Source organism: Ranitomeya variabilis, chromosome 2, assembly GCF_051348905.1.
Source record: "Ranitomeya variabilis isolate aRanVar5 chromosome 2, aRanVar5.hap1, whole genome shotgun sequence".
Lineage (NCBI taxonomy): Eukaryota > Metazoa > Chordata > Amphibia > Anura > Dendrobatidae > Ranitomeya > Ranitomeya variabilis.
This window is the reverse complement of record NC_135233.1, coordinates 825,942,757-825,968,986: the sequence shown is the minus strand read 5'-3', so window position 1 is coordinate 825,968,986 and position 26,230 is coordinate 825,942,757. Positions and strand designations below refer to the sequence as shown.

Here is a 26,230-nt window from a genome sequence, read left to right as displayed (position 1 = left end):
AAGCGCTGCAGAATATGTTGGCGCTATATAAATACATAATAATAATATTATTATGTGAACCTCCAGAAAGGAATTTCTTTGCTCAATTACCCTACTGCTTTTATATTGCAGGCAGTATTGTATCACTTGCTGCAGGTCTTGTCTTTGGATTGCTTGCAGCTGTTGGGGCCCTGCGTGTTTCATACGATCCCAGAGATATCAAGATATCCCTAAGTAAGTACAACTATACTCTTGTACAAACAGCGACTTGGATTTCTTCACTCTGGTCACTTTGTGATTCAGGGGAATGTTAGGTGTGTCTAGAGAATATGGTAAATAGGGATTAAATGAGAACTAATCCTCAGTTACAGAAGGATGCTCACATTACATGTAGGCACCTGTTCAGTGACTCAGTCAGGGCTTCTGTCTGACACCCCTCCAGCAAAACTGGATTCGGGCATATGAGCAGTTGGAGCCATAGACTATAATGGTGCCAACAGCGAATGTCGTGCATCATTTTTGGGTGTCTATGCCTACTGGAGACTAACACACAGATGCAGCCTGTCTGCCTCTAGTAAGCGTACATGCCTAAAAATGATGCGCATCAAAATGCATGTTTAGACGTATGTCCCAACAGTGTGAAGGCATTCTTAGGGCTGTTATGATCTATAAAGCTGCTGTTCTGCTAATCATTTTGGCAAAAAGGTTGCAACTTTTGGAAGTGATATCTGTCGGTAACACATCACTTGGACAATCTCATCTGCATTTACATTGTTTTTGTGAATGATTGACCCCCCCCCCCCCCCCAATTCTTTTTGCTTATTCTAGAACTATGGGTCCATTTAACGCACCGAGACCACTTTACTTCCTGGTGTCCTAATGTTACCTCCCCACGCGTAGAGGTCTAGCTTTTGTATGTATTCAATACACAATTAGTGTTCATTCTCACCTCTGAAGATGTTGAGACTTTTTTTTGCATACTTTACATGTGTCAGTAGTTGTACATGGGTTTGATTTTTCTCACATCATGGGTTGGGATATCTACTTGCAGAATATGAAGTACGTGTGATTGTTGCAAGTGTTTAAGTGTAACTTGGTTTTTGAGTTTTGTATTGGACCACTGTGAAACTGGGATACCAAGGGGCCCTACACTAACATTTACTCTGTGGGCCTGTATTAACAAATTTACCATATAATAAACTGAACAGTTTGTTCAATGATTCAGTGCTGCCTTTCTGTACATAGTGAATCAAGTGTATTGTGCCAGCTTCTGTTGTAGGACCAACTCCTTCACTGGGGCCCTTCGGGGAATTAACCTGTCCCTGTGGGCCATTCTGAGCCTGTACAAGATTAACAATAGTATTGAGTGAGTAAACTCGTTGCTCGGGTTTTCCCGCACACGCTCGGGTGTTCTCCGAGTATTTGTTAGTGTTTGTAGATTTAGTTTTCATCGCCGCAGCTGAATGATTTACAGCTAGTAGCCAGGCTGAGTACATGTGGGAGTTGCCTGGTTGCTAGGGTATCCCCACATGTAATCAAGCTGGCTAGCAACCGTAAATCATGCAATTGTGTCAACAAAAACTAAATCTCCGAGCAGTCACAAATGCTCAGGGACCACCCGAGCTAGGAAAAACCCAAGAAACTAGTATATTCGCTCATCACTAATTGACATCTTTCTGTACGCCAAGCAATATCCCAGACATTCAATTAGTGGAAAGTTTATTGCCATAAATACAATGGTTTCATTTCACCACTAGAAAGGAAATCTGCAGAATGAAAGGGCTTAACCTCTCCCTGCATTAGTTAATGTAGTATCCCCCTCAAGAAGTTTTCCTTACCAGGCTTGGATCGGATGCCTGGGATGACGGCAGTGTGCCTTCTGTGCCAGAGCAGAGATCCTAGACTTGCTGCAGCAGGTCCGATCCATCAGGGACTCTTTGCGTCTGCAAGCCGCTGCGTCGTCCTGGGTCTGTTCATACAGGTGGTGCCTTGGAAGAAGAGTGCTCTGAAGAGCTTACCGATGACTTCTGATCCGAAAGTTTTAATTCACTTCTGGGGAGCGGAGGAGATGCCCAATTGGAGGGAAGGAATGTGTTGGGCTAGTCCCGCATTTAAAAATCCTGTTGAGACTGCTGGAAGAGTGGGATTAGCTCTGGTACTCCCTCCAGTTTGTTAATGGATGAGCAGCAGAAGCAGTGACTGCATGGCTGTAGCAGTGGCAACTGCACTACTGGTAAGCATGGCACCAGATAAGTCCGTAAGGCCAACGAACAAAAAAAAACAGCACAGTTAAAGCAGATCGGGATGGATCCACAGCCTCTAGAGGAAGTCACTGGGGTGATATGATTCTACATCCTAATTTAGTACCCTTACTAGCTGCTGAGTGATCTTCATGAAAGTCGACTTTTTCTTGTTTTACTTGTTAGGAAAGTCCTTCAAAGCGTGTGGCAAAGGTTAAGCATAAAGAATGTGCAGTTTGCAAGGAAGGTTTGCCTAGCTCTTTGCAGAATGGGCTGTCGCTTCTGTATCAAAAAGATGGGCTGTGAAGAGTTTGCTGACTTTGCCATGGAATTAAGATCAGTTATTAGGACGGAGGTGAAGAGATCCTTTAAATCCCTGGTACACCATGAAGGTGATGCGCGGGAAGGTAAAGAAATGTAGTGTACTATCCTCTGATTCCGATAAATCTGTGAAGTCAGAAGGGGCATATGTGTCTTCAGAATCCATTTCTCCATCCTCAGACAGTGGTACAGAAGGTCGTCCGTGCTTCCTGGAAGCAGACACCAATCGGTTGTTTATGGCAGTAAGGTCCACTTTGGTCACTGTAGATTCAAAGGACCAAAAATCAGTACAGGAAATTGTTTGGGTGTCAAACCTTTCACGTGAATGTAAAGATTCAGGCCCTCATTAGTAGAGTGGAAGAGACCTGAGAAGGGTTTACTGTCATCATTATCTAAATAGGAAGTACCCCTTTTGAAGAGGATTCAGCAGTTTTCTGGGATAAAGACCTTAAAAAAGACATGGTGGTGGCCAAGGCATCTATATAATCTACATTGCCCTTTGAAGACATGGGTATTCTTAAAGATTCCCTAGATGGGAAGGTGGATAATTACTTGAGAAATGCCTGGGAATCATCTGCAGGTGCCCTAAAGCCAACGATCTCTGCGACCTGTACAGCCAGATCCATGATGGTTTTGCTACACTTCCTGGAAAGTCAGCTAAGGGATAAAGAGACAGAACAACTTTGCTACTATCCCGTTAATGCAAGGAGCAGCGGCATCCCACATCTGTGGTGTCGGTAAGGTTGGCAGCTAGGTCAGCTGTTCTCTCCAATGCAGCTGGCAGCGCTCTATGGCTAGACTGCTGGCCAGGAGACAATTCAGTCAAGTCCATACTGCGTTCCATCCTATGTGAAGGGAGTATCTGTTTTAAGCTTGAGATGTCATCCAGTTATCAGGCTAGTCAAGGTCAACAAGGGGTTTCACAAGTTGTCCATCCAAGTGTATAGGAGATCCTTTAGGAGAAGATATGGCCGGCGAAGACCAGAGGATTCTTGATCAGGGGTCCTTCTTTGGAGGACAAAAACAGTGACTCCATTCCCTGAGGAGTTAGGTTCTCACTCATTTTTCTCCCCCCCCCCCCCCCCCCCATGACCTCATCAGGGAGAGAAGGGATCCTTAATGGACAGGAAACCTTTAGCTAGAGTCCGTACCTCTCCCTCGCACCAGTTATTTTCGTGTCCTAGACAGGGATCCTTCACTTTAGGCATACCTGAAGGAAAAAGTGAAGCAAGAAGATGAAATCGTGCCAGGCCTGGCCAGACTGGTACTGGCTTTTTAAAATAAAAAATAAAAATAAAAAAAATAAAAAATTATTGATGGGAAAGCATACATAACATTGTTACCAATATGCTATGGAATAACAACTTGTTCATATTTACAGATAAAGCCTTTACTTTACTGTTATGCATTTAATTGTATCAACAACTTTCTATATATCCATCTGTAACTCAGTTTTATTGTTTATACTTATAAACGAGAAAAAAATGGCCCTCCCTCCAATATCGCACATGAGCAAACTATATCCATAGTGCATTACCTCCTATATACCCTAACTTGACTGACACAGAAAAGTGGCTTCTATTTACTACCCTTATATCCAAAACCTGGGAATATTGTAGCCCTCTATCCTGGAACCACTAGCTGCCATATCCTATCTCTCACCAGAGCTCCAGATGGTAGGCCCGGTGTATCTAACCAAAATGTCATCATTTATCCTGTTTTTGTTAGTGCATTGACTTACGGAGGTTGGACATCTAACCAATGTGGTGCAATTAGTTTGCGATCCTGGTATAATATTTGCGATAACCCAATGGCCAGCGAAGATTCAAAGTCCGTTGACTCTCCCAGATATCCCACCACACGCACCTTTTGGGTCTGCCTGAAGTTGCACTCCAAACACCCTTTTTTTTTTTTTTTTTTTTTTTTTTTTCGTTAACATGCTTTTCCAATATGATCCCAATTTACTGCATTCCCAGAATTCTGCTCCACATCTAGGACAGTCTGCATCTGAGCAGAACCCCATTTTAAAAAGGAAGCTCGGTGTTCTATACACCCTGTGTGAGATATACTGTATTTGCAAGAGTCTCTGAGACTCACACAGGGACAGTCTGGGAACCTGCTCTAATACCTCTTTCCATTGTTCTACTGTGATCTGTCCCACATCTGATTCCCATTTTAACCTTGCTGTGAAAGTATGGCCATCAGTACCAGACTGCAACGTCTGCTGATATATTGTAGAGATTAGACCAGTCGTATACTTTGCCGATGCTAATGACTCAAGTGCGTAGTGTGGTTTTTTTTTTTGTTTTTTTTAAATTTCGGGTGCAGTAACAGCAAACTGGGACTGAAATGTGTGCCTCAGTTTTGGGTATTGAAAGAAGGAAGCCCATATTCTTGTTGTAGCTTATTGAAGCTACAAACTGTTCCGTTTTCTAGTATATTGTCCATAGATTGTATTCCCTTCGGCTCCCACCCTCTATACCCCTTTAACTTGTCAAACTCCGCTAATTTATAATTGTGCCATACTGAGGTTAATTTGGAGTATCCAGTAACTCCCAGCAATCTTTCCCCTGTTTCACACCTTGTATATTAATGCCATAGTTGGCCACTCTTCATCCACGCGGCTCGCACCCCCTTCCAAAATGTGAATAGGTGAAATATCATGTTTAACAAGTCTTCCCGGTTTGCCCATACAGCATTTTCACGGCTGGGAAAAGAGGGAGAGTATCTGTGATACCATAAAGTACATCCATGGATCAGGTATAGCCCACCCTCTGTTTTAACCCTTTTGAAGAGTTGTTAATTCAATTCTTAATTGCATTTGCACCAGACTACTTCTCTAAACATTGACTGCACTTTAGGGCAGTCTCACACGTCCAGATAATTCCGGTACCGGAAACAAAAGGTACCGGAATTATCCGTGTCAGTGTGCCCCTACGTTTCTGGTGTACATCAGTGTGGCACACGGGCGGCACACGTGTGCCGCCCGTGTGCCCACTGGGTACCACACGCACTGTGCTGGGTACCACACGTACCAGCATCTGGTGCTGAATCCGCGATTCATATCTTCCCTAGAAGATATGAATAATAGTGTTTAAAAGAAAGATCTATCTGTCTCCCTATGGGAGGTGGAGCCACATATTCATGACTGTAATCGGCGGCCCCACGTGACCGCATACAGTAGAAGGTGCGGCCAGGACAGAAAGCAGCGACAGCCAACGAGGGAGCCGGGTGAGTATTTTCAGAACAGCGAGGGCGGGGGACAGATCTTTCTTTTAAACACTATTATTCATATCTTCTATGCAGCAAACGCTGCTGCAGGGAAGATATGAATGGCGGCTTCAGCACCATGTGGGGGGGACAGCGCTTACTGGAGCGCTGTCTCCTGCACGGAACAGGGACCACGGAGAACTTCCGTGTGCGGTCCGTGTTTTGCACGGACCCATTGACTTTAATGGGTCCGTGTAATACGTGCGCTCCCACGAACACTTGACATGTCTCAGTGTTTGGCACACGGAGACACGGTCTGCAAAAAATCAATGACATCTGAACAGATGCATTGATTTTAATGGGTCTACGTGTGTCAGTGTCTCCGGTACGTGAGGAAACTGTCACCTCACGTACCGGAATCACTGACGTGTGAAACCGGCCTTACGGAATATAGGGGGAGGAATCCAATATGGGGTGTGTGTGTGTACAGTGCCTTGCAAAAGTATTCAGCTCCCTGGAACTTTTCAACCTTTTAACACATCATGCTTCACACATCAAGATGCCAAATGTAAATTTTTGGGGAAGAATCAACAAGTGGAGCACAATTGTGAAGTTGAACAAAATGTATTGGTATTTTAAACTTGTGAAAAATCAAAAACTGAAAAGTGGGACATGCCATATTATTCGTCCCCTTTAACTTAATACTTTGTTGCGCCACCTTTTTGCTGCGATTACAACTGCGAGTCGCTTGGGATATGTCTCTATCAGTTTTGTACATCGAGAGACTGAAATTCTTGCCCATTCTTCCTTGGCAAACAGCTCAAGCTCAGTGAGGTTTGATGGAGATCGTTTGTGAACAGCAGTTTGCAGCTCTTTCCACAGATTCTCGATTGGATCGAGGTCTGGACGTTGACTTGGCCAGTCTAACACCTGGATATGTTTATTTGTGAACCATTCCATTGTAGATATTGTTATGTTTGGGATCATTGTCTTGTTGAAGACAAATATCTATCCCAGTCACAGGTCTTCTGCAGATGCCAACAGGTTTTCTTCAAGAATGGTCCTGTATTTGGCTCCATCTATGTTCCCATCAATTTTAACCATATTCCCTGTCCCTGCTGAAGAAAAGCAGGCCCAAACAATGATGCTGCCACCACCATGTTTGACAGTGGGGATGGTGTGTTCAGGGTGAGCTGTGTTGCCTTTACACCAAACATCGTTTGACATTGTTACCAAAATGTTTGTTTTGTTTTGTTTTTGTTTTTTTATGCTTTCATCTGACCAGAACACCTTCTTCAACATGTTTGGTGTGTCTCCCAGGTGGCTTGTTACAAATTTTTTTTTTTTTTTTTTTTTTTTCTATGGATATCTTTGAGAAATGGCTTTCTTCTTGCCACTCTTCCATAAAGGCCATATTTGTGCAGTGTCCAGGAACTGATTGAGACACGCCCTCCTGGAAATATCGACCGCATGTGCATAAAAAGCAAAAACGCATGCAAACGCTACGGGGATTTTTTGCAGTCGTGTAAGCTGATGCGTATAAACGCTGTGTTTGCATGCGTTTTTGCATGAGTTTGCTGTTGCGGATGATAAGCTGCGCACATAGGCTAGTTTCACATTTGCATCTAAGCCCTGCTATAGCAGCAACCTGCACGGCTAGGTAATTATTGACTTGGTTAGACCAAATTAGAAAAGCCGCTCCGGAATAAGGTATCTAGGGATAAAATTCTAGATTCCATTCCCTTAATGCGGGGGGCTGCAGCTTTCCTGGCTGATTCAGATATGCAGCCTTCTTCAATGCAGTCCGTAGAGCCCTCTGGCTCAAGTGTTGGCCTGGGGACATCCAAACAAAATCAAAATTGTTCCACTCCTGTGAAGGTGAATTTCTGTTCGGGTTGTTATTAGATAACATCCTCGAGAAAGCAGAGCATAGAAAAAAGGATTCCGCCAACCTTCCTATTTCCACATATAAAAAGTATTTTCAAAATAGGAATTTTTTTTTTTGTAGAAGGGGAGAGCAAAAACAAGTCAGAAGAGGGGGGGGGGGGGGGGGGGGGAAGCTGAGGTTTCCTCTCTGCAGGCTGCTCTCGGGATAGGAAGCCCTCCAAGTGATGGAGAACTACAAACCAGATTTTTTTTTTTTTTTTTTTTTAATCCGGACCCAGTTAAAACAGGACAAATTGGTTCTAAAACAGTCCATATTCACCCAGATCGTAGCGATGTGGGGTTTCCCAGTTATAGATCATTGCCAGCAGCGAGAGCAAAAGGGTAGAGGCCTTTTGCTATATTGATCCCAGGGGAAACCCTCACGCTCTAGATGCCTTCATGATTCCATGGAATCATTCTCTGGCCTATGCCTTATCCCCGGTTATCCTGATCCCAGCGGTCCTAAAAAAAATCTGAGTGGACAGGGCAATGGTATTTCTCAGTCCCCTTCTGGCCAAAAAGAACTTGATTCTCCTGGCTGAGCTTGATGTCGCTCAAAGACCCCCAGCCACCCCCCTCCCTTCCCCTGGGTGCTGCCAGGGGCTGGTATATCATCCTCTGGCAGCAAGTTTACACTTGACCTGCATCGAATTTAAGAGGGTGCACTTAAGGGACAAAGGTTTTTCCCCAAAATTTGATTTCGACAATACTCCAAAGTAGAACACATGTCACTACTAGAGCCTATGGGAAAACTTGGAAATAATTCTTGTCCACCTCAGGGGTCAGAGTAAAGGACAGGGTTCCAATCACTGCCACTCTAGAATCTTGGTAAGGTGAATAAGGGATGCACTCTCATTGACCTACTCGTACCGTGGGAATGTCATCCCAGAGTGATTGAGAGCTCATTCTACGAGGGCGTTGGCAACCTCCTGCGAGGGGGAAAAGTCAGAGGTTTCTATAGAACAGATCTGTAAGATTGCCACTTGGTCATCTCTTCTGCCTTAGGCTATAAAAACGTGATAAAAACGCGAAAAAAAGCTAACATATGCCTCCTATTATTTTCAGTGTATTCCGCATTTTATGTGCAAATGTAGCCTTTTTTTCCACGAAAAAATCGCATTGCGGAAAAAAAAGCAACATGTTCATTAAAATGCGGAATTGCAGGGGATTCCGCACACCTAGGAGTGCATTGATCTGCTTACTTCCCGCACGGGGCTGTGCCCACGATGCGGGAAGTAAGCAGATTATGTGCGTTTGGTACCCAGGGTGGAGGAGAGGAGACTCTCCTCCACGGACTGGGCACCACATAATTGGTCAAAAAAAAAAGAATTAAAATAAAAAATAGTCATATACTCACCTTCGATGTCTTCCCGCCTCCCCGCTGCGTGCTGCCGTTCGGTTCCTATAGCTGGTGTGCGGTGAAGGACCTGTGATGACGTCACTGTCTTGTGATTGGTCGTGAGCGGTCATGTGACAGCTCACGTGACCGCGACGTCATGGAAGGTCCTGCGCGCACACACCAGCTATAGGAAGAGGAACTGACGCCGCTGAGGAGATGTCTGGGTGAGTATAAGCATTTTTTTATTATTTTTAAACATTCTATCTTTTACTATAGATGCGGCATAAGCAGCATCTATAGTAAAAAGTTGGTCACACTTGTCAAACAGTATGTTTGACAAGTGTGACCAACCTGTCAGTCAGTTTTCCAAGCGATGCTACAGATCGCTTGGAAAACTTTAGCATTCTGCAAGCTAATTACGCTTGCAGAATGCGAAAAAAACGCGAAAAAAACGAAAAAAAAATGCGGATTTCTTGCAGAAAATTTCCGGTTTTCTTCAGGAAATTTCTGCAAGAAATCCGGACGTGTGCACATACCCTTTGACAATCACTACCGGCTGGACCTAGCCTCTTCTTCTGATCTCTCCTTTGGGAGGAGGGTTCTACAGGCTGCAGTACTTCCCTAAGATGTAATTCTCTCCATGGTGCTGTCATGTGGGGAAGGAGAAAGACAGTTACCTACCGGGAATGGGATTTCTCAGAGCCCATGACGGCACCCTTCTATTCCCTCGCATCACGTGTGTGTGTGTGTGTGTGCGCACGCTCTTTTCTCTGCGTGTGATTTACGTATAGGTCATTGTTTTCCTTGTAAGTATTATAGTTGAAATGTTTATGATGCGGAGGTCCCCTTGTGCTCTGTAAACAAATTGATGCGAGGGAGAGGTACTACTTCTTCTTCTTTTTTTTTTTTTTTTTTTTTCTCTTTTTTTCTCTTTTCTGTAGGTTTCTGTCCTTGACTGGTGGATCTCCTCTCTCCATGGTGCTGTCATGGGCTCTGAGAAATACTGTTACCTTTTTAAGCAGATTCTCTTCGAAGAGGACTAGAACTCTAGTGCCACCTATTGGAAGTAGCAAGTAACGCTTTCCTTGCGTAGGCAAGTCTCGCGCTATAGCTATTCGGGTAAGCACTTATCCGAAGCTATTTGATCAACCCTAGTTATAACTACAGACGCAAGCCCAAGGGGATGGGGAGCGCATTTAGAAGACTGCCTGGTCCTGGGTTGTTGGAGCGCACAAATGAAGTTTAAGTTCCTCCAACCTGAAAAAGCTACTGGGGGAGAAACGTGCTATGACAAGGCTTCTTTCAGCAATACAGGACCATCATGTACAAATCTGACAACAAGGTGACTAAATAGCTTATATCAACAATCATGAAGGAACTCTGTCCGGTTGTCTAATGGCAGTAACCGATCAGAGGTTTCTACCATCTGAAAAATATCTTGCCATTAACAGCACTTCATATAAAAGTGAACTTCAAGGCAGACTTCAAAGTCTCAATTGTCTGAATCTAGCAGTCTTTAATCAGATAGTAGTTATGGGGCTTCATGACAGGCCTGTTCGCCCACACAACAGGAAAGCTCTGCCCGCTGCATCTAATAGATTCCTTCCTGATCAGATGGGACTTCAATCTACCTCTTGCCTTCCCACCAGTGATGTTGATTCTGGCAGTTCTGAGGAAAATCTGAGGGTGATCTTGATGGCCTCTTAGGCCAAAAAGGTGCTATTGTTCTCATGCATGAGATTAACGTCGGGCACTAAACCATAGGTGCTACCAGAGTTTAAGGATCTACTTTACATCCAGGTTCCAGTTTGACCCTGCTTAGGCAGCCAGTCTTCACTTAACATCATGGAACTTGAGATAGCTTTTAAGTAATGGAGGGTTCTCACTGAACCTAGTCTCCACCTTGCTTCAAAGTAGAAAACTGATAACAATGATGGTGGCACCTGGAAGAAATTTTCTAGCTAGCTCAGGGGCAAAACTAGGGGGTTAAGGTCTAGAACAGGGGGTTGTCTACTAGTACTCTTCAGGTACAGGTTTCTTCTCCAGGTGCATTATATAATTGTGACTGATTTGGATATCCTGTTTCATAAAAGCAAACCTCAGGTCAAGGTGTGGTATGTTTCCTCCCACCCAGAGTTCTACAGTCTGTGGTCTCTCCATAAGAGTTGAATTTCTCTGTAAATCTCTTGTGGTGCTGTGATGTGTAAAGGCAAAATATGTAATTGCTTACAATCCAGTAACTGGATTTTCCAGAACCCATGACTGCACCCTTATATTCCCTCCTGTCTCTACTAATAGGTGTGGTACCCAAGGTAATGTATTTTGGTGATGGTATTTGCATTAAATGCATGGGAAAAAAAAAATCTTGCTTGCCTTCGCAGCATCTCGTTCCGGTGCCAGCAGCTCCTGCGGCTGAGCGATGACGTGTCCCCGCTCATTAAGGGAACGAATATTCACCTCTCTCCATGCCTATGAGTGGAGAGAGGTGAATATTCATTCCCTTAATGAACGGGGACACGTGATTGCTCGGCCACAGGAGCAACGGAACAAGGTGCTGGGAAGGTAGGTAGGAATTTTTTTTATTTTTTTTTGTGGCAAAATTAGATGCCTCTGCTTATACTCGGGTCGGCTTATATGCGAGTGTATATACAGTAATTGCTTTTTTTACTAGTTAGATTTTGTATTTTCCTCAATAATATGCCCTAACCTAGCATATCTACATCAACTTCAGCTCCTCATTTATTTTGTGCCAATTGTTCTCTAGTCCAGTGCACACTATTTTAGACCCTTCCACAACTCCTTTCTATCAGTTTTTGTTATCTTAACTAGGGATGAGCAAATCCATTCTTATGACCATGACCTGCGAACCGCCTCATGATGACATCCCAGCACCTGTTTTTGACATGTACTCAAGGCGTGTGCATGCATGATGTTGCACCAGGGCTACAAATCAAAAGAGAAGATGGGAGTACGGCAGGTAGAAGGCAGCTGTCAGTGTTTCCATCCTTTGCCACAGACAAGTGGCATGGCCACTGTACCAGGGTCCTTTGAATTAATTCACTCTTCTCTAATTTTAACCATTACCATAGGACTTGAATTATTTTTTTAATAATTTAGACTGGCTTCTGTCTGTAAAAATATACAAGAGATGCCATTAAAACCTGAGGCAAAATCTGCATATTGCGATTGAATTCTTCAATAGTGGGTTTTTTTGTTTTGTTCCCAAACGCCATACCCCCCATCCCCGCTTTCAAATTCCCATGTTTTGTTTTCTATTGTATGTGAATGGTATGCAATGCAGGCACGTGTACAGTATTTGTAATTCACTTTTTTTTTCTTTTGTGTTCGTAACCAATGTTAATTTTATTTATTTGCATAGTTGCTGCGGGCTCCCTTGCAATAATAATGGGCCTGAGGTACAATCACAGTAGGAAAGTCATGCCTGCTGGAATATTAACAATAATAAGGTGAGTTTATTTTTTTTGTTCCAACTTCTATGCATTTGAATACTAACTGATACTAATGAAAATCTTGAGTATTTGTATAATGTACAGTATCTGGTCCCACAGTTGCACATACATGGTCAGCTGGCTTAACCCCTTCACGACATTTGCAGTGTATATGTAACATGCACATATACACACATTGGCACATTCCAGGTGATGTCCCTGCCATGTGTTCAGCTGACACCCAGCTCACTGGAGTGACTCACTAAATTCTGTAATCAATATTGAATAGTCTCCCTCTCCCACACCACCTCCTCACCTCGCCCCTTATCTGTCAGTGTCCCTCAAGGCTCAGTTCTGGGACCCCTACTCTTCATCTACACCTTCGGCTTGGAACAGCTCATAGAATCCCACGGTTTGCAGTACGGTTTGGGACAGCACAGTGGCTCAGTGGTAGCACTGCAGCCTTGCAGCGCTGGGGTCCTGGGTTCTAATCCCACCTTGGACAACATCTGCAAGGAGTTTGTATGTTCTCCCGTGTTTGGTATGTGGGAGGAAACCGGAGTCCCCGGAGGAAACCCACGCAAAGACATACTGATAGGGAATTTAGATTGTGAGCCTCTTCGGGGACAGTGATAATGTATGCAAACTGTAAAGTGCTGCGGAATATGTTAGCGCTATATAAAAATAAAGATTATTATCTATACCGATGACACGCGGATCTACCTATCCGGACCGGACCTCACCTCCCCACTCACCAAAATCCCACACTTTCAGTCTATCTCTGCCTTCTTTTCTGCTTGCTTTCTAAAACTGAACATGGACAAAACAGAATTCATCATCTTACCCCCTTCTCACTCTACCCCTCCACCAGACCTATCCATCAAGGTCAATGGCTGCTCACTTTCCCCAGTCCCACATGCTCAGTGCCACAGGGTGATCCTCGACTCTACCCTCTTTCAAGCCACATATCCAAGCCCTTGCCTACTGCTGCTGTCTCAAACTAAAAAATATTTCCCAGATCGGCGCATTCCTCGACAATGAAACCACGAAAACACTAGTGCACGCCCTTATCTCTCGCTTTGACTACTGCAACCTCCTACTCTCTGGCCTCCCCTCTAGCACCACTCCAATCCATCCTGCACTCGGCTACCTGATTAATCCACCTGTCTCCACGTCATTCCCCAGCCTCCCCTCTCTGCCAAGCCCTTCACTGGCTTCCTATCGTCCAGAGACTCCAGTTCAAAAGCCTTACTATGACATACAAAGCCATCCACAACCAGTCTCCTCCATACATCTGTGACATGGTCTCCTGATACTTGCCTACACGCAACCTTCGATCCTCACAAGATCTCCTTCTTTACTCCCTTCCTATCTCTTCTTCAAACAACCGCATCCAAGACTTCTCCCGTGCTTCCCCCATACTCTGGAACTCTCTACCCTAACACATCAGACTCTCGCCTACCATAGAAACCTTCAAAAAGAACCTGAAGACCCACGTCTTCCGACAAGCCTACAATCTGCAGTGATCCTTAGTCAGCTGAACCGCCGCACAACCAGCTCTACCCTCTCCTAGTGTATCCTCACCCATCTCCTGCAGACTGTGAGCCCTCGCGGGCAGAGTCCTCCCTCCTTCTGTACCTGTTAGTGCCTTGTTTTTTGCTCATGTTTATTGTATTTGTCTTGATTTGTCCCCTTTTCACATGTAAAACGCCATGGAATAAATGGTGCTATAAAAATGTATAATAATCCCAAATGTTATGTAAAATGTTCCCAATAAAAGTTTCAACTCCATACACACAAAAGACCCCACTTGGGTCTGTCATCTGTCAATGGAAATATAGTGGGCTTCCACATTACTGGTAGTACAAAGACACTGAAAAATCAAAATGGCTCCTCTCCTGCCAAATTAAATTTGGCAAATTCTGTGCTCCCAAATAAAAATGCTCCCCCGTCCCTTCTGAACCCCAGTGTGCCTAAATCACATTTTAGCATCCACATGCTTGGCATTTATGTAGCAATGAGAGCCTGCCTAATTTATGGGTTTGTCTCCAGAAGAACGAGCTGGGCACTACAATATCCACTGCTTGTTTCTGCAGAACACCCATGGAGTCAAATCTCTACACCTGAACATAAATTCCTGAAAGGGCATCATTTCTAAAATGGGGTCACTTGAGGAGGGAGAATAATGCTCTTCTAGCACTTGAGGGCTCTGTATGTGGAGTCTGCATAACTATTACTGGAAAATCTGCGCTCCAGGAAGCAAATGGTGCTCGGTCCCTCCAGTGTCTCTGTACAACCACATATGGGGTATTTCTGGAGAATTAGACATTGTGGGACAAATTTTGGTGCCATTTTTTTTTTTTTCCCCCACATGAAAATGTAAAATCTGTGGCTAAAACAAATTTAAAAAGATAGATCTAGATATACATATATTACACATTTTTCTTTAGACAATGGTATCCAATTCTGTGACACACCTGTGGTGTCCGTATAATTACTACAACCCTAGATATGCAAATTGCCTCTTCTGAGAAAAAGAGGACTTTACTCTATAGCGCCACCTATTGGAAGTAGCAATCCTACAAGTCACAATCAACAGCCAACAGCCCGAAACACCGTGTCTGCGAATTGAGATACTGATTTGGCTTTTATCCTAAGTCACATTGCACGACTCGTTAAAGGGTTGATTGTGACTTGTAGGATCGCTACTTCCAATAGGTGGCACTATAGAGTAAAGTCCTCTTTTTCTCAGAAGAGGCAATTTGCATATTTAAATTCCCAGAGGAGCATTGCACGGCGAATAAGCCTCCTTACCTTGACAAGCCAGAGATGGTATGTCACTCTCCATAAGGAGAAACGTTACCCCTTAGACCCTACAACCCTAGAGGAATTCATTGAGAGGTGTAGCTTGTAAAATGGGGTCACTTATCGGGGGTTCTGCTGTTCTGAAAGCTCAGGAGCTCTGCCAATGTGACACGTACCCTCAAACCATTCAAGCAAAATCTGGACCCCAATGTGGCTTCTTCCCTTCTGAGCTTTGCACTGTGCCTCCAAAAGTAGCTTTTGACTATATATGGGGTATTGGTGTACTCGGGAGAAAATGGGCCCGTTATCTTTGTGAAAATTTTAAAAAAAATAAATTGGGGCTAATTTTTTTTTTTTTTTTCTCGTCACACTGCATTCCTGTGAAAGCACCTGGAGGGTTAATAAACTTCTGGGCTGTGATTTTGAACTGGGCAGTTTTTAGAATGGTGCCATTTTGGGGGCCTATGTGACAGAAAAGTAACTTATGATGGTGTCCCCTTAAAATATATATCCCCCTTCATGACCTTGGGATTTTCCGTTTTTCCGTGTTCATTTTTCACTCCCCTCCTTCCCAGACCCATAACTTTTTTTTTTTTTTTTTTTTCCGTCAATTTGGCCATGTGAGGGCTTATTTTTTGCGGGACGAGTTGTACTTTTGAACGACATCATTGGTTTTACCATGTCGTGTACTAGAAAACGGGGAAAAAATTCCAAGTGCGGTGAAATAGCAAAAAAGTGCAGTCCCACACTTGTTTTTTGTTTGGCTTTTTTTTTGTTTGGCTTTTTTGATAGGTGTCTATGAACTCGTACTGACCTGGAGAATCATAATGGCAGGTCAGTTTTAGCATTTAGTGTACCTAACATGACTAGGTTATTTTTCACCTAAGTGGTGAAAAAAATTCCAAACTTTGCAAAAAAAAAAAAATGCGCCATTTTCTGATACTCGTTGCGTCTCCATTTTTCGTGATCTGGGGTCAGGTGAGGGCTTATTTTTTGCGTGCCGAGCTGGCGTTTTTAATGATACCATTTTGGTGCAGATACGTTCTTTTGATTGCATTAAAATGCAATAATGGGCAATGTCGCGGCGACCAAAAAAAGTAATTCTGGCGTTTCGAATTTTTTTTCTCGTTATGCCATTTAGCGATCAGGTTAATGCTTTTTTTTATTGATAGATCGGGCGATTCTGAACGCGGCGATATCAAAGATGTGTAGGTTTGGGGGGGTTTTTTCTTTTTTTTTTTTTTTTTTTATTTATTTTGATTGGGGCGAAAGGGGGGGTGATTTAAACTTTAATATTTTTATTTTTTTCACTTTTTTTATTTTTACTTTTGCCATGCTTTATAAGCCTCCATGGGAGGCTAGAAGCAGGCACCGCGCGATCGGCTCTGCTACATAACGGCGATCATCAGATCGCTGCTATGTAGCAGAATTGCAGGTGTGCTGTGAGCGCCGACCACAGGGTGGCGCTCACAGCTGCCGGAGATCAGTAACCATAGAGGTCTCAGGGACCTCTATGGTTACCATTCTAAAGCATCGCCGACCTCCGATCATGTGACGGGGGTCGGCGATGACATCATTTCCGGCCGGATGCGGTAGTTAAATGCCGCTGTCTGCGTTTGACAGCGGCATTTAACTAGTTAATAGCGGCGGGTGAATCGCGATTTCACCCGCCGCTATTGTGGGCACATGTCAGCTGTTTTGAACAGCTGACATGTCCCGGCTTTGATGCGGGCTCACTGCGGAGCCCTTCATCAAAGCAGGGGAGCTGACCTCGGACGGGATAGTACATCCGAGGGTCAGTAAGGATGGATGGATGTATGTATGTATGTATGTATGTAATTTTAAGACTGAAGTTTGAAGATATCCGAAATTTTCACACACGTATTATCAATCAAATTTTTACCACTATCATGAAGTATAATATGTCACAATAAAGCAATCTCTGAATCAGTGGGTTATGCTGAAGTGTCCCAGAGTTAATACCGCAAAGTGACACTGGTCACAATTTGAAAATTTGTCTTGGTCATGATTTTTTTTTTTTTAACTAAAGTTGACAGGATCTTTTTTTTTTTATCTGCATACACCTGTCCTTTTTTTCTTGTAGATTTTACCTATTAACCCCTTCACGACCATGTTATATATTTTTTTTTTTCCCCCACTTTTGCTCCACCTCTTCCCTGAGCCGTAACTTTTTTTTTTTTTTTTTTTTTTTTTTCGCATTGGTACCAATTTGGAGTAGATACCATGTTGATCTCCTGTTTCTACATTTTGTTGCAATGATGCAGCAATCAGAAAAGTTGTAATTCTGGCTTTTTTTTTTTTCTTATTTTTCTTATTACGCCATTTAGTTTTTCCTCTTTATATTTTGATTGGTAGTTTCTGAATGCAGCAGTATGAAATTATTTTACTTATTTATTTTTTGAACGGTGCAAAAGGAGGGTGATTTCACTTTTTTTTTCTTTTACTTCAGCAGTCCCCTTAGACTTGAAACTCCGATCTTCCAATCACTTGTGCTACACATAGCAGGGCTTAAGCCCTGCTTTGTGTAGGAGAAATCTCCTGCTATGACCACCGGCTGCAGGCTGGCATTCATAGAACTGCAATGACCAGCTCAGTGGTTTTCTGCAGGTCCCCAATTTTCATGCCAACCCATTGGCTCCCCATAATCATGTGACATGGGTGTGCTTGGTGATGTACATCTGGTTTGCACGAGTTAAATGATGCTGTCAGATACCACCAGGATTTTATCCGTGGCTGTTAGCTCTGGCGGCTGCATCTTTCCTGGCACATGACAGCAGATATGTTCCCCTGAGTCAACATCAAAGGGAGGGACACTACCTATTGCAGTGCTCCCCAACTCCGGCCCTTAAGAGCCACCAACAGATCATGTTTTCAGGATTTCCTTCGTATTAGGCTGGGGTCACACTTGGCGTAAGACAATACGCCACGTATTATACGGCCGTAATACGGAAAAATGTTCCCAAAATATTGATCCGTAGTCAGGGTGTGTCAGCGTATTTTGCGCATGGCATCCTCCGTATGTAATCCGTATGGCATCCGTACTGCGAGATTTTCGCGCAGGCTTGCAAAACCGACATCTAATGGATTTATGTGCTCAAATGTTCGGGGAAACATAATAAATATATATATATATATATATATATATATATATATATATATATATATATATATATATATATATATATATATATATATATATATTTATTATTACACTCACCGGCCACTTTATTAGGTACACCATGCTAGTAACGGGTTGGACACCCTTTTGCCTTCAGAACTGCCTCAATTCTTCGTGGCATAGATTCAACAAGGTGCTGGAAGCATTCCTCAGAGATTTTGGTCCATATTGACATGATGGCATCACACAGTTGCCGCAGATTTGTCGGCTGCACATCCCAAAGATGCTCCATACAAGGCAGGATGGATCCATGCTTTCATGTTGTTTATGCCAAATTCTGACCCTACCATCCGAATGTCGCAGCAGAAATCGAGACTCATCAGACCAAGCAACGTTTTTCCAATCTTCTACTGTCCAATTTCGATGAGCTTGTACAAATTGTAGCCTCAGTTTCCTGTTCTTAGCTGAAAGGAGTGGTACCCGGTGTGGTCTTCTGCTGCTGTAGCCCATCTGCCTCAAAGTTCGACGCACTGTGCGTTCAGAGATGCTCTTAGGCCTACCTTGGTTGTAACGGGTGGCGATTTGAGTCTCTGTTGCCTTTCTATCAACTCGAACCAGTCTGCCCATTCTCCTCTGACCTCTGGCATCAACAAGGCATTTCCGCCCACAGAACTGCCGCTCACTGGATTTTTTTTCTTTTTCGGACCATTCTCTGTAAACCCTAGAGATGGTTGTGCGTGAAAATCCCAGTAGATCAGCAGTTTCTGAAATACTCAGACCAGCCCTTCTGGCACCAACAACCATGCCACGTTCAAAGGCACTCAAATCACCTTTCTTCCCCATACTGATGCTCGGTTTGAACTGCAGGAGATTGTCTTGACCATGTCTACATGCCTAAATGCACTGAGTTGCCGCCATGTGATTGGCTGATTAGAAATTAAGTGTTAACAAGAAGTTGGACAGGTGTACCTAATAAAGTGGCCGGTGAGTGTGTATGTATATGTGTATATGTATATATAGATAGATAGATAGATATAGATTTCATTCAGCGCGATATCTGTGAAAAGCCGGTAATTCAATTGCCGGCTTTTCATTTCTCCTGCCCAAACCCGACATGATCTGAGACATGGTTTACATACAGTAAACCATCTCATATCCCCTTTTTTTTTTGCATATTCCACACTACTAATGTTAGTAGTGTGTATGTGCAAAATTTCAGCGCTGTAGCTGCTGAAATAAAGGGTTAAATGGCGGAAAAAATTGGCGTGGGCTCCCGCGCAATTTTCTCCGCCAGAATGGTAAAGCCAGTGACTGAGGGCAGATATTAATGGCCAGGAGAGGGTCCATGGTTATTGGCCCCCCCTGGCTAAAAACATCTGCCCCCAGCCACCCCAGAAAAGGCACATCTGGAAGATGCGCCTATTCTGGCACTTGGCCACTCTCTTCCCACTCCCTGTAGCGGTGGGATATGGGGTAATGAAGGGTTAATGCCACCTTGCTATTGGAAGGTGACATTAAGCCAGATTAATAATGGAGAGGCGTCAATTATGACACCTATCCATTATTAATCCAATTGTTTGAAAGGGTTAAAAAACACACACATGATTTAAAAGTATTTTAATGAAATAAACACAGCGGTTGGTTTTAATAATTTATTGCTCTCGCAATCCATTTGCAGGCCCTCGCTTGGCAAAATAATAAACACACAAGATACATACCCTCAGCTGAAACGTCACGTCCCACGAAGTAATCCATCTGAAGGGGTTAACTAATATTACAGGCACGAGCTGCGATAAACCACTCGCTCGTGCCTGTAATCCCAGGGTGCTGAAAGGAAAGCAGTGATCTATACTTGCATTGAGTCGCGGTGATGCGCCCCTGCTGGATGTTCTCATGAACTGCAGCCTGGGAACTTTTTCCCACGCTCCAGGTCATATGAGGACATCCACCAGGGGGCGCATCACCGCGACTGAAGGAAATGTAGGTCAATGACCTACATTTCATTCATTCGCCGGGGAATTACAAGCACGAGCACACCGCTGCATTAGCAGGGCTCCTGCCTGTAAAATGATTAACCCCTTCAGATGGATTACTTCGTGGGACGTGACGTTTCAGCTGAGGGTATGTATCTTGTGCGTTTATTATTTTTGCCAAGCGAGGGCCTGCAAATGGATTGCGAGAGCAATAAATTATTAAACCAACCGCTGTGTTTATTTCATTAAAATACTCTTAAATCGCGTGTGTTTTTTAACCCTTTCAAACAATTGGATTAATAATGGATAGGTGTCATAATTGACGCCGCTCCATTATTAATCTGGCTTAATGTCACCTTACAATAGCAAGGTGGCATTAACCCTTCATTACCCCATATCCCACCGCTACAGGGAGTGGGAAGAGAGTGGCCAAGTGCCAGAATAGGCGTATCTTCCAGATGTGCCTTTTCTGGGGTGGCTGGGGGCAGATGTTTTTAGCCACGGGGGGGGGGGAGCCAATAACCATGGACCCTCTCCTGGCTATTAATATCTGCCCTCAGTCACTGGCTTTACCATTCTGGCGGAGAAAATTGCGCGGGAGCCCACGCCAATTTATTCCGCCATTTATCCCTTTATTTGAGCAGCTACAGCGCTGAAATTTTGCACATACACACTACTAACATTAGTAGTGTGGAATATGCAAAAAAAAAAGGGGGATATGAGATGGTTTACTGTATGAAAACCATGTCTCATATCATGTCGGGTTTGGGAAGGAGAAAGAAAAAGCCGGCAATTGAATTACCGACTTTTCACTAACACCGCTGCGTATTTCTCGCAAGTCACACTGCTGGTCCGTGTGGAATCCGTATTTTTCTCGCCCCCCCCCATAGACTTTCATTGGCGATTTTTTTTTTTTTTTTTTTTTTTTTTTTTTTTTTTTTTTTTTTGCGCAATACGCTGACAAACGCAGCATGCTGCGATTTTGTACGGCCGTAGAAAGCCGTATAATACTGAACCGTAATATATGGCTGATAGGAGCAGCCCCATTGAGAATAATTGTGCCGTATGTTATGCGAGTTTTACGGACGTAGTTTCTGCGCTCTTACGTCCGTAAAACGCGCATGTGTGACCCCGGCCTTACACAGGTGATGGGATTCTTGGTTGTCCAGCTGATGCGAGTATCACCTGTGTAATACTAAGGAAGTCCTGAAAACGTGACCTGTTGGGGAGCTCTGCCCTATTGCGTACCTATTGTCCTAGGGTGTGAAGATGTTAAAACACTGTGGCTGCTGGCGAACCCTCATCATGTTGACAACTATATTAGCTGGCTCTCCCATACTGAGGCTCTGTCTTGACATCTTCTGTTGGGGGCCCCTATAAACATTACTGTTGGCCGGACCAATCAATATTAGCTGTGTTTAGCTAATTTTATATGGGGGTCTTTTGAGTCTCATCTGTATGTATTTTCCGTTATTTAAAAGATGTATTTTCAAAACATCTTAAAATTTAAAATGTTCGAGACAAATGACATGTTTGGTTTAAATCAAAATGTACAAAACGGTGACATTAACTAAACCTCCTAAATAAAGGTTGGACATTGATGCTGGTGACACTTGTATGTAATCCTATTGAGATGTAGAATTCTGACATACTGTTTACGGTACTTTTGTAAAACTCACCGGTGCTCCTATACTTTTTACAGCATCATCGTGGTCTTAAAGCTGCTGATCAACCTGACCTAGAGGCCTGCACTGGATGGATAGTCTTTCTGCACAGACCCTTTTTGGCTATGGATCAATTTTATACATTTGCTAAAAATGAAATATGCACTGAATCTTTATAATCTGTTCAATTGTACTGATTTTTCTATGTGACTTAATCTATTTTTTATTTTTTTTTTTCTTCATACTGCCAAATAAATTCAGCTGGGATGAATAAAGCAAGCTTTATAAATGTTCCATGTGTCTCTAGTATCTAGGTATATCTTGTGTAGCTGGCAAATAAAATGTTTATTTTAATAATAAGCCACACTTACGGATTTGGGATTCTGTCAGAATGTCCAGACACTGGTATTCCTCTAGCAATGCATTTAGGTGGACCATTTCATGCCTGAGTCACATGCCTTAGAAATGTGTGAATTAGCAAATATGGTGCAATTTTAAAATCCACAGCATATTATTGCTAAATTGTCTACATGGAAACTAGCTGCATCAAAAGAAAATTGTCTTCAGTTTTTCTGCAGAATTAAAGCTGAATTTGCCTGTAGCAAATCTGTGCTCATGTAAATATTACCTTATTGATCTTATTTATAGTTTCTCGGTGCTGTTATAAACAGATTCCTGATCAACAAATATGTGGGAAAATTAATTATTTGTATTTCTGGATGACATCGGGGTCACTACCTGGTTGTAACACTTTACTTTAAGAGGCTCTCTAGGCACAGAGAGATACAGGTCCTTCTCAAAAAATTAGCATATAGTGTTAAATTTCATTATTTACCATAATGTAATGATTACAATTAAACTTTCATATATTATAGATTCATTATCCACCAACTGAAATTTGTCAGGTCTTTTATTGTTTTAATACTGATGATTTTGGCATACAACTCCTGATAACCCAAAAAACCTGTCTCAATAAATTAGCATATCAAGAAAAGGTTCTCTAAACGACCTATTACCCTAATCTTCTGAATCAACTAATTAACTGTAAACACATGCAAAAGATACCTGAGGCTTTTAAAAACTCCCTGCCTGGTTCATTACTCAAAACCCCCATCATGGGTAAGACTAGCGACCTGACAGATGTCAAGAAGGCCATCATTGACACCCTCAAGCAAGAGGGTAAGACCCAGAAAGAAATTTCTCAACAAATAGGCTGTTCCCAGAGTGCTGTATCAAGGCACTTCAATGGTAAGTCTGTTGGAAGGAAACAATGTGGCAGAAAACGCTGTACAACGAGAAGAGGTGACCGGAACCTGAGGAAGCAGTGGACTGAGTCTGGTGAGGAAGCAGTGGACTGAGTCTGGTGTGGAAACATCCAGAGCCACCGTGCACAGGCGTGTGCAGGAAATGGGCTACAGGTGCCGCATTCCCCAGGTAAAGCCACTTTTGAACCATAAACAGCGGCAGAAGCGCCTGACCTGGGCTACAGAGAAGCAGCACTGGACTGTTGCTAAGTGGTCCCAAGTACTTTTTTCTGATGAAAGCAAATTTTGCATGTCATTCGGAAATCAAGGTGCCAGAGTCTGGAGGAAGACTGGGGAGAAGGAAATGCCAAAATGCCTGAAGTCCAGTGTCAAGTACTCACAGTCAGTGATGGTGTGGGGTGCCATGTCAGCTGCTGGTGTTGGTCCACTGTGTTTCATCAAGGGCAGGGTCAATGCAACTAGCTATCAGGAGATTTTGGAGCACTTCATGCTTCCATCGGCTGAAATGCTTTATGGAGATAAAGATTTCATTTTTCAGCACGACCTGGCACCTGCTCACAGTGCCAAAACCACTGGTAAATGGTTTACTGACCATGGTATTACTGTGCTCAATTGGCCTGCCAACTCTCCTGACCTAAACCCCATAGAGAATCTGTGGGATATTGTGAAGAGAAAGTTGAGAGACGCAAGACCCAACACTCTGGATGAGCTTAAGGCCGCTATTGAAGCATCCTGGGCCTCCATAACATCTCAGCAGTGTCACAGGCTGATTGCCTCCATGCCACGCCGCATTGAAGCAGTCATTTCTGCCAAAGGATTCCCGACCAAGTATTGAGTGCATAACTGAACATTATTATTTGATGGTTTTTTTGTTTGGTATTAAAAAATACTTTTATTTGATTGGTCGGGTGAAATATGCTAATTTATTGAGACAGGTTTTTTGGGTTATCAGGAGTTGTATGCCAAAATCATGAGTATTAAAACAATAAAAGACCTGACAAATTTCAGTTGGTGGATAATGAATCTATAGTATATGAAAGTTTAATTGTAATCATTACATTATGGTAAATAATGAAATTTAACACTATATGCTAATTTTTTGAGAAGGACCTGTAGATATACAAAAAAGTAATTTTATATGTAAACACAATTATAAATAAATCACTACTATGTTGTTGGTGTTCGAGGTGAATACACAAAGCTGGTTGGCGACGTGCAACATGCATGTGCTGGATTGAATTGGTGACATACAGAGCACATGTGCTAGAATGACCTCTGGTCCGAAAGCTTACAGCGGGTGTACGCTGTATAAACCAGCCATAAAGACATGTGGCATGCGTGTGTTAGAAGACTTGAACGTCATGGAGCATCTCACATCTGTGCAGTGAGAGCTCAACGTACAAGGACAACGGAGGAAAAAAACACAAGTAAGGCAGCGATATGCGCATGCACGAAAAATGGTGCGACCATGTCACAGCAAGAAAAAGATGGAACCAATAGACCAGGGGCTGGCTGGCAATTTTCAGCCTGGGGGGCAATCACAAGGCAGTGGCCCTCGAGTTGCGGTGGCCCTCCTTTTCCCTGCTTATATCTGGCCACTGCATTAGAGAATGTGCACACGTCAGGATTTCTTGCAGAAATTTCCTGAAGAAAACCGGAAATTTTCTGCAAGAAATCCGCATTTTTTTTTTTGCTTTTTTTTCCCGGTTTTTTCGCGTTTTTTTTTTAGCATTTTGCAAGCGTAATTAGCTTGCAGAATGCTAAAGTTTTTCAAGCGATCTGTAGCATCGCTTGGAAAACTGACTGACAGGTTGGTCACACTTGTCAAACATAGTGTTTGACAAGTGTGACCAACTTTTTACTATAGATGCTGCTTATGCAGCATCTATAGTAAAAGATAGAATGTTTAAAAATAATTAAAAAAATTAAAAAATGGTTATACTCACCCTCTGCAGACAGCCGATATCCTCAGCGGCATCCGTTCCTATAGATGGTGTGGTTCAGGACCTTCGATGACGTCGCGGTCACGGGAGCGGTCACATGACCGGTCTCGCGACCAATCACAAGACAGCGACGTCATCACAGGTCCTGAACCACACCATCTTTAGGAACCGAAGCGGCAGCATGCAGCGGTGAGAGGCGGGAACACTCCGGGGGCCATCGAAGGTGAGTATATGACTATTTTTTATTTTAATTCTTTTTTTTTGACCAATTATATGGTGCCCAGTCCGTGGAGGAGAGTCTCCTCTCCTCCACCCTGGGTGCCAACCGCATATAATCTGCTTACTTCCCGCATGGTGTGCACAGCCCCGTGCGGGAAGTAAGCAGATCAATGCACTCCTAGGTGTGCGGAATCCCCGCAATTCCACATTTTTGATGAACATGAACAATGTCGCGGAAAAAAATGCAACATTTGCCCAAAAAATGCGGAATACACTGTAAATAATAGGAGGCATATGTTAGCATTTTTTTCGCGTTTTTATCACATTTTTATAGCGAAAAAACGCGAAAAATACTGAACGTGTGCACATGGCCTTAAAGTAGCAGAGATAACAGACTTTAAAAACAGGCTGGTACACAGATATGGGAACTGAACGGAGCTTGCTGCATAGATATGGGAGCAGAATCGAGCTTACTCCAGAGATATGGGAACAGAACAGAGCTTACTACAGAAATATGGGAGCAGAAAAGAGCTTATTATAGAGATATGGGAGCAGAACCGAACTTACTAGATTCAGAGATATGGGAGCCGAACCGAGCTTACTGCAAAGATATGGGAGCACAACCAAGCTTACTACAGAGATATGGGAGCAGAACCGAGCTAACAGCAAGGATATGGGAGCAGAACCAAGCTTACTGCAGAGATATGGGAGCAGAACGGGGCTTACTACAGAGATATGTCAGCAGAAACGAGCTTACT

General features: G+C 43.3%; 1 protein-coding gene across 4 annotated transcripts in view; it reads left to right on the top strand.

Moving 5' to 3' along the window:
• The window catches only part of TMEM14A (transmembrane protein 14A), a 58,185-nt gene extending 35,846 nt beyond the window's left edge, over nt 1–22,339 (top strand). For all 4 annotated transcript variants that reach the window (XM_077290049.1, XM_077290046.1, XM_077290047.1 and 1 more), the window contains 3 exons: nt 112–213; nt 12,395–12,482; nt 22,084–22,339. In XM_077290049.1, coding sequence (XP_077146164.1) covers nt 112–213; nt 12,395–12,482; nt 22,084–22,123 — 230 coding nt within the window. In that variant the 3' untranslated portion in view covers nt 22,124–22,339. The remainder of the gene's footprint in view (nt 1–111; nt 214–12,394; nt 12,483–22,083) is intronic.
• The last annotated feature ends 3,891 nt before the right edge of the window (nt 22,340–26,230 follow it).